We start from the raw sequence: 9,193 nt of genomic DNA, 5'->3' as shown, positions 1-9,193 counted from the left end.
GGGTCAAGTCGGGAAGTGCCTGTACCCAATACACGAAAACCCAAAGATAACTCACCTCACAAAAACTTGGGCCAGATACAATGTGCCTGGCAATTGGCTCCCATCCTCCGCCCATCTCCTGTTCTCAAATATTTTAGCTTCTACAGAAGAAAGAAAATGTAGACAGAAAGAGGAGCCAAGCAACTGAGAAAGCAACTGAGAAAATGGGATGGTGGCTCCTTGTGTCCCCAGTAGCCCCCAATGACAATCCTCAAAGATCAGGCTGACATTCAAAAATGAACAGCAGTTAACCAGAAGATTCCTGGGATCATTAGTGCTTGTCCTAGAAGACCCAGAATTATCTCCAATGATACTCAAGCCCAGAGCAGGCAACCTCCATGGGGTGGCACCCAACAGGAGCCAGGACAGGGATGTATCTGAATCTCACCGAGAAAAATCCTTGGAACCACCAGCCAGGAAGATGGCCGGGTTTGTCCAGATCACTTCATTAATCTGAGGTAGCGACACTCTGCACGGTATGCAACATTCTTTTTCAGCCCTCATGCGTTGCATGATGGCAGGCTTTTAGCGGACCAGGCAACTTGAGAATTACACACTTCAGTACATAGGAAGTGCACAGATTTAAAACCTCAGTTTCATGGCCCAATTTTAATTTTCGAAAGACTATTCTGTCAGAAGTGTGGAAGAACCTGGCTGGACGTGGAGAGCTCCATCAGGAAAGAATTAAAATAATGGTGTGGAAGATCCAGTGAGTGTCTGGACCCAGGCAGTGGTGGTGGTGATTCAGAAGAGGGGACAAATCTAAGAGGCCTGGAGAGACCGGCTCTGCAGGAACCGCCCAACAACCAGAGGTGAGGCTGGGGACAGCTGGGTACACACACGGGACGATGTAGTCAGTGAGGCACAGGAGGTCAAGGGGGAGAAGCAGGTCTGGGTGCAGGAAGATCGACATACGAGATTGACATCTGGAAGGGATCTATCAAAAACAACTTTAGGGGCTCCTCGGTGGCTCAATCAGTTAAGTGTCTGTTTTGGGCTCGGGTCATGATCTCAGGGTCCTGGGATCCAGCCCTGCATTGGGCTCCCTGCTCAGTGAGGAGTCTGCTTCTCCTTCTTCCTCCGACCTTCCTCCCTGCTTTTGCGTGCTCTCTCTCTCTCTGTCTCAAATAAATAAAAACCTTAAAAAAAAGCCCAGCTTTAAAAAGGACATAATTCAGAGGTAATCATAAAATTCAAAATTATAATTACAGAAGTATAATTCTAAGCACATTTTTAAGGCAACAAAACTATACTTTATCTCTGTTCTTCTGTAATTTCTACCTTATTTGCGAGTTGTTTTTTTTTTTAACATCAATGTGTGAGTACAACTTACAGGAAGGAAATCACATGTCTTCTCTCCGAAGAGTCTGTTGGCAGTTCTGAGCAAGTACTGAGTGCCAGATTTGTTAACCTCCGTGAGAAGTGACTGGAAATCTTGGTGAATATATCCTCTTCTGTTCAAACAAAGCGCCTGGCAACAGACAGGGACACGGACTTGTAACATTGCCACCTTGCTCCCACAAAGAGCTATCTCCAACAGCCCTTGCGCTGAAGATCACAAAGGATCCCATCTTGAAAGACGTTTGGTTTAACCCTCCCACGGTTCCTTTCCTCTACCCTGGCACTGTTGACATTTGGGGCCAAGATGTTCTGCAGCATTTCTGGCCTCTGCCCACTAGGTGTCAGTAGCACCTCTCAGACCACCAAGCTGTCTGGACAGTGGCAAATGCCGCCCCGGTGTAAACCACGTTCCGGGCTAATTTATCCACCTAGAAATGTGGGTGTGAGAACTCAGGAGCGAGACCAAACAGTACAAAGAGGTAGTTGGAATGAATCTAGCACAACCCAGGGAATACGAGAATGAGCAGGAATCAACAGAAAATACTTCAGCAGCAATTTCACAGTTCTGCTGACCAGACTGGGACTTCCATGTCAAGTCACAGTGAAAATTAAGGTTGTTCCTCTGTCTCCCAGTAGCCGCAGTCCAAAGCCTCCCTCCTCCGGCTCCATCCACCGACCCCCCAGCTGCCATCCCCAGAAGCACTTCCACAGCGCACCCACGTACCCCTGCTATCAATGGGTTGGCAATGTTCTGGGACACTCACAAGACCGTTGAAGAATCCTAAGATAACACAGAGGTTAAAGACTACTTCCCTAAAGTATTTGCCACGACTTCATTGGAAGCTCAGGTCCCACAGAACCCGTTTCAGATCGGATTAGACATTCCCTCTCAATAACTCCAGAGACAGAAGTGCACATTTGTGTTGCTTTCTTCTGGTGCATAACCATACACTAGAAGGAACCCATTTCACACTAAGTTCATTCAAACAGCTACATTTCAATTTGATATATAACATTAGCCAAAACTTAAAATGTAACAAAAGTGAAATCTGGGGACTTCTTGTGGGACAGAATGCTAGCACGCATACCTGGGACATCTGGGTGGCGGTGTTTCCTTTGGCCCCCATGAAGACCATAGCCAGAGCAGAGGAGATGCTCAGAGGGGAGAAGAACACATTTCGGGAGCTGTCCTCTTCACCCAACATTTTTAATAAGTTAATGGCAAAACTGCCATTTGCTTCATAGAGATCCTCCATCGGGGAAGGCCTGTATGGAAAGCACAACATGGAGGCACATCAGCCGCGTCTGCCATTAGCACCCCTGTCAGTGGACACCGGGTGTGGTCACGGGAAGAACTGCTCTCCCACAGACACCCACGTTGAATCTCCCAAACCCCTGTTATCTTGCGCGGCTTTAGGGACCTTGTGGATGTGAGTGACAGAATTAAGGATCTTTAGATGGGGAGATTTCCTGCAGTACCCAGGTGGGCTCAGTGGCATCACTGGAAGCTTCTAGAAGGAAGGCAGAAAGGTCAGAGTCAGAGGAGGAGATGTGACAATAGAAGCAAAGGTCAGAATGACGCAGGACACGAGGCCATGGACCAAGGAAGGCAGGCAGCCTCTGGGGCTGCAAAAGGCAAGGAAACAGATTCTGCCCTAAAGCCTTCAGGAAAACGTGCAACTCTGCACACCTCTTTTGGGCTTCTGACCTCCAGAACTGCAGGATAAGAGCCCCTCCCCCAGTGGAACAATGGCCGACAGGTCTCCATGTCAGGTTCCCATGTTGTCCGGGAATCTCTTGAGCCCCACAACAATGCAGAAGATCAGTACAGTTGCCCCACCTTAGAGGGAGGGAGACTGAGCAAGGTCTAGTAGCTTCTCCCAGATCCCCCAGGCAGTGAGCAAGAAAGTCAGGGTCAGAACTGCAGTTTGATCCCAGAGCCTGAATTCTTCATCATTACACAAGCCCCCTGTTGCTGCAAGTTCTCCCTCAGTTTGGTGTCCCTGGCATAATCTAGAAACAATGTCCTATTATAAAGAAGTCTTCGTAAAGAAAAAAACGACTTTCTGTCACCATGTCATGTGAAATCAACTGGATGGATTTCAACAAATTTTAAGCGTGGGTTTAGGAAAACAGAAAATTCACTTTGAATCAGGGGAACTCCGAAAAGATACACTGTTTTCCGTGGAGTGGCTGAAACTGGGCTGGCGAGCAGGCCCGGGAGCCCGTACGAGAAGTAAAACGTGAGGTCCAACTCTCAAGGCGGCAAGTGGACACCTGGAGTCAGAGGCGCGGACTCTGACGCCAGTCTGACCAAGCCCAGCCTTGACCTGGCCGCCAGCCTGATTAAGCTTTAGACACACTCCTTCCTGCCTCTGCTGCCCTCCCTTTCCTTAGAGCTTTTGCTTTCGACAACTTGTCCCTGTAAATTGTTTCTCTGCTCCTCTGAGATAGAAATATTCTGAAAAGCCTCTTTCCTATTTTAAACCCAGGACAGTCTTTCTCAATCCCTAGGAGCCGTTCCTTTAAAAATGGAATTATCAAGGGAGTCAGCGCCCCCACCTCCCAGTCTCTGTGGGAGGGTAGGAGAACTTCATGAGTCCCCTTGCTCCAAGATGTGAAAAGTTATTGCACCTTCTTAATTATTATAATTTCAGCAAATTATTATAAGTCCTTCATTAATTGTCTATTTCTCTTCTGCCTTATAGAAACCTGGACTACTGTTCAGTAAATTCTTAAAGTTCATCAACTCATCTTGGTTTCCCTGAGTCTCTTTGCTGCTCCAGTTGAAAACATTCTAGAAAATAAAAGGACAAATTGTCACGCATAATCCCATGACCCTGCAAGATACTTTTTTTCTATGATGTTATCCTTTTCCCCCCCCCTCAGTTTGCATCTATCTTTTTAAGTCAAAAATTTTAAAGCTACACAAGGAAAACAGATTCCAGTTTGGAAAATCAGCAAATAAGCAATACCAAAAGTACTGGCATCTCAGCCTAGCATAAGGGTCATCATGCATCTGTTCATTTTTATCAACCAGTGGCTCATCATGTGATATTTCTTCTTTCAGTTTCACAGACTAGCAGTGCCTCCTACCGCATTCTTGCAAGTGCATCTCATTAGGCCTTCGGGGAGGGGGGTCTCCTGGATTTCTTGGGGGCAGGAGAGCGAAGAGGAGCTCAGTGGGCAGGAAGAGGCCAGAGAGACAACTGTTTCAAACAGAGCCTCTCTAGCGGTTGACTGCTTCCTTGAAAGTTTCTTCCTAAGACACTTTTTTCAAGAGAAGACATAAGATGTCTCTGATTTAGGAAGAAAAAAAAGTGTGATATCAGACAAACAAGTATAAAGGCTGCACTGGAAATACAGGTTCTACAACAGCCCCAACCCGTGCAGATTCAGGTGTAAAAGAAATGATTTAAAATATCAACCAAGGGGCGCCTGGGGGGCTCAGCAGGTTAACCAGCAGACTCCTGGTTTCAGCTCGGGTCATGATCTCTGGGTCCTGGGATGGAGCTCCCCCCCCCCCCCCCGGNCCCCCCCCATGGTCCTGTCAGGCTCTGCTCAGCAGGGAGTCTGCTCCTGGATTATCTCTCTCCTTCTGCCCCTTCCCCTGCTCATGCTCTCTCTCTCCCTCTCTCAAATAAATAACTGTATAAATCTTTAATAAACACATAAACAAACAAACACAACATCAACCAAGAGAATACAACATTGACAAGCTCGCACAGCAGCATGCTGTACTTGACAGGCCATTTCTTAGGGGACAAAAGTAAAAGTTCCGGGGGGGGGCAAGTCCCACGAGAGAGAGCAGTGTCCAGCCTGCCTGCAGGCCACCTCTATCCCCACATTTCCTCACCTTCTGTTGGAGGACTTTTCAGAAAAGAAAACAGGAGCCCCCCGGGGTGGGGTGGGGGGGACGCAAACTGCACAGCACCCAGCCTACCACAAGTGGCACCAAAGAGACCCGGAGGAGGGGAGAAGTTGGTAACCTGGGGGTGATAGACACAAACCGTTGGGATTTGATCCTACCTGAGCCTAAGTTTAGGCTGCTCAGTGTGAGAGTGTGTGTGTGTGTGTGTGTGTGTGTGTGTGTGTGTGTGTGTGTGTGTGTTGTCCTGCCTGAACAGGCAAAGGAACGTACTGGAATATCACATCAATTCCAACTTCACATTTTAACTGCCTTTAATGGCAAATGCCCACTTCTGGTTTCTCCCATCTTTCCTCTTCCTTCAGTTCATTTCCACGTGGGCAGGTGCTGGTCGGTAGCACGGCATTTCCCATCAGCAGCTGCCCCATAGCAAGGACACCCTGGCACACACTCACCACGCGGGCACCTCGGGGGTGTGTCCCAGGTCACACCCATGAAGAGGAAGGAGCTGGAACAGGATAATCCAATGACTCTCTTTCCCCCACTTCTTCGTGCCCCAATCTCATGTGTACATAAAGCTTTTGAGAGGGTTATCCTTGAAACAAAGTGGAACTTGCCCAACAAATCTAAAAAGAAACAAATTTTGGGGCACCTGGGTGGCTCAGTCAGTTAAGCATCTGCCTTCGGCTCAGGTCATGATCTCGGGGTCCTGGGATCGAGCCCCACATGGGGCTCCCTTCTCAGTCAAGAGCCTGCTTCTCCCTTGCCCTCCGCCTCCCCCCTGCTCATGCTCTCTCTCTCTGTTTGGCTCGCTCTATCTCAAATAAAATCTTTAAGAAAATAAAATAAATAAAAATGAAAAGGACTGAATTTCAATATAATACAAAACAATACCTCCAGGTACCAGGGCCACCATTCAACTGTGTCATAAAAACACAACAATGTGGAACGGTTTGATGTCCGGCCTATAAAATGAATTGGCGTTAAACTAGTTTTACTGGTGAAAGACTAAAAAGACTGGTGAAAGACTAATCTTTTACAATTAACGACTGTCCTCAGGTCTCATGGTCAGAGTAGCAGAGTGGGCCGCAAATGCAAGCCTTCTGCTTCCATGGAGGAGGCACTGCTCTCCTCCTGAGCCCCCGAATGCCTGTGAGCTCCCTGCTCCACTCCGCCTTCCCCCAGACCCTCCAAAAGTGAATTATACAAAGAACATTCATTATAGCACTTTCTTCTATGGGTTAGAGAAGACAACAATAAAGGCCATCATTCCTGACGGGACGCTCCCACCCGAGGGAGACACACAAACATAAATGTGTGATTTCGAGCCAGCCCTGTGCGCTGGAGCCGGATAATCCACAAAGTGCTAAGGAAGCCACAAACAAGAGGAATAAATTCTCTTTAGAAGCGCAGGAGAAGGTGAGGGGCAAGCTGGCTTTCACAGGTCTGGCAGGAGTGTCTGTGAGGTGGTGAAAGGGGAGGTGAGGTTGCGGGCTCAGTGGTGGGATCGGTGGGACAGAGAAGGTGGTGGGAGGCGCGAGTCCGTCTGGGGCGGAGAGACTGGGTCTCTGTGGTTGTGTGACGCGGGGTGCGCTTGGACAAGAAGTCTGAACTTGAGCTATGGTCCGGAGAGCCAGGTGTGGTTTTTAAGCAAAAGTCTTATAGGAGTACACTGGGGTTTAGAAAACGCAGTGGCTCACCACGGATTCTGGAAAGGGCTGGGGAGCCTGCGGGCCATGCAGGGCCATAGAGCAGCCGCTGCCAGACACGGAGGCAGCATGAGCCTTGTGGAGGGCAAGGTGGCACTGCCCGCCAGGTGACCCATCACGGGGGGGGGGGGGGGGGGGGGGGGGAGCAGGAGGAGTCAGGCAGCAAGCTGCTGTGGCTGGCTAAAAACAAGACACCAGCCCCAGACGAGCCACTTATGGTCAGGCCCAGATGCAGACACTTAACTGAATTACAATGTCGGCTCTCCCCGAAATGGAATCCGAAACCAGTCCATCCGGAACCGCCTGACCAGCCCTAGTGACTTCATCCGCCTGCCAGACCCCTGCCATCCACTGAAGGACAGAACTTTGCATAACCAACCCTCTGTTTTGCTAGTATAACTTCCTTGTTCCCACTCCCTTCTGCTTAGAAGTCTTTGCTTCTGCACAGCTCCTCAGGGCTCCTTCCTGCCCCTAGACTGGATGCTGCCCCATTCGAATTCATCTGTGCTCTGATGAACTGAACTTTTTAATATGCCTCAGTTTACCTTTTAACAGACTCCTAGCTCACTGATGCCTGGGGCAGGCCATGACCCCTTGGAAGTTTATGAGGAGCTAGATGGAGTGAGGAAGGTGATACATTCCATGTGAGATGTGTAGACCACGGTATGTCCCTAGGTCCCTGTAACAAAGGCAGCCAAGGGATGTTTGTAAATCCAGGCAGGTTACTGAGTCCGGCCAAGTCCCATAGCAAGAGACTGGGGTCCCTTAGCACCCAGACTGCGGGAGATCCTAGGGAAATGGATGAAGCTACAACATACAGAGAGGCCTAAGAAGAGAAACTCACCTAGTTTTTAAGAACTCCCGGTATTTGCAGGTAGGAGAGGAAGAAGACAAGGGCAGGAAGCCCAGGGTAGCCCGAGGGCTGGAGGAGGACAGGCGGGCAGCACAGGGGGCCGCAGGCAGCAGGGGCCCGAAAGAGCCTCACCAAGCGTTGGGAGCAGGAGCTGGGGAGAATGCGGGAAAAGGGGAGTCCATTAAATTAATTACTGTGGCGGCAGACGAGGTGGAAACGGGCAAAGGAGCATTTTCTCAAGCTGAGGGAAAGCAGCCAATGAAGAGCAGATAAAAGATATGAAAGAAAGAAAAAAGAAAGAAAAGCAAAGAGTATGCAAAAAAAAAAAATAGGATAAAGGAAGGCGGGGGAAGCGTGGAAGGGAGGGAGGAGGCAGAGGGAGCGGCCTCGAGCCTATCGGCCTCCTCGCGGGAGGTGGTGCTGACCCAGCCCCTCCCCGGAACTTGCCCAAGACGCCCTGGAAATTCCAGGCGTGGCTGCAGCGGGCGCCCCGGTCTTCCTGCTGCACCCCGCGACTGCTTCCACGCACCCAAAAGTTTCCGACCAGCCGACGTCGGCAGCAGAACCCCAGGCCTGGGTCACCGGCCTCTCCCTCCCTGCGGGCAGATCGCAGCGCGCTGGCGTTAGCCGACGCGGTGTCCCTCCCACTCGGGGGACCCCTGCGCCCCAGGGCGCGTCTGCGCGCCTGTGCTGGGTGCTACGGCCGACCTCGCCCACACCCACCTCAGAGTCCCCCACAGCTGCCCCGCCGCTGTCCGGTCCGATCACCACCCCCCGCCCCCGCCGACAGCCCTGGTCCTCTCCTTTTCCGCGCTGTGCGTCCGCCTCCCGCCGGCCTCCCTCCCCGCCTGCATCCCGCGCGCCGCCGCGCTGCCGGCCGGGGACGCGCGCGCTTCCCTGCCCCGGTACCTGGGAGATTCCTGCTCCTGCTGCGGCTGCCTCGGCTGCTCCTCCAGCTTGCTGCGCGCTTCCCGACAGCTTTGATCTGGCGAGGCTTCCGGCGGGTGATTCAGGGCCGTCCGGGATTGCTTGGCACCCCCTATGTGTCCGCGGGAGGAGCCCGAGCCTCCCCCGCTGTCGTCCTGCCCCGGCCTGAGCGCACGTGGCTTCGCGGGGGAGGCCGGGGCCCCAACCTTTGAGGGTGTCGGCCGAATGCCTCCCCATCGGGAATTGGTTTGTTTTCCCGGGCTGGAAGGCGCAGTATTCGTCTTTCGTGTGTATTTGTAAGAGCAGTTTCAAAACTGGGACTTCACTTCGGAAGTGGAAAAGCAAGAGCGGAGGTTCAAGGTTCTTAAAGCCAGTGGCTTCCAAACTGTTTGGGTAGGACACCCATCAAGACAGCTTTTGAGCATGATCTCCGGTATCAATATTCAGATGTAGATG

General features: G+C 51.0%; 1 protein-coding gene across 4 annotated transcripts in view; it reads right to left on the bottom strand.

Annotated features, from left to right (window-relative positions):
* Nucleotides 1-8,855, bottom strand: part of LOC100468691 (serpin B8) — a 14,566-nt gene extending 5,711 nt beyond the window's left edge. The window contains exons 1-4 of one of the 4 annotated variants that reach the window (XM_019807102.2): nt 8,720-8,855; nt 7,802-7,961; nt 2,469-2,646; nt 1,373-1,510 (exon numbers count right to left, since the gene is read on the bottom strand). In XM_019807102.2, coding sequence (XP_019662661.1) covers nt 1,373-1,510; nt 2,469-2,636 — 306 coding nt within the window. In that variant the 5' untranslated portion in view covers nt 2,637-2,646; nt 7,802-7,961; nt 8,720-8,855. Of the gene's footprint in view, nt 1-55; nt 141-1,372; nt 1,512-2,468; nt 2,647-4,476; nt 4,769-7,801; nt 7,962-8,719 lie in introns of those variants that run through there. The other 3 variants (XM_002926364.4, XM_019807101.2, XM_019807103.2) reach the window with 3 other exon arrangements.
* Nucleotides 8,856-9,193: the final 338 nt, after the last annotated feature.

Source organism: Ailuropoda melanoleuca, chromosome 14 (assembly GCF_002007445.2).
Source record: "Ailuropoda melanoleuca isolate Jingjing chromosome 14, ASM200744v2, whole genome shotgun sequence".
Lineage (NCBI taxonomy): Eukaryota > Metazoa > Chordata > Mammalia > Carnivora > Ursidae > Ailuropoda > Ailuropoda melanoleuca.
Note: the sequence above shows the minus strand (reverse complement) of the source record. Positions and strands in the feature narration are given on the sequence as shown.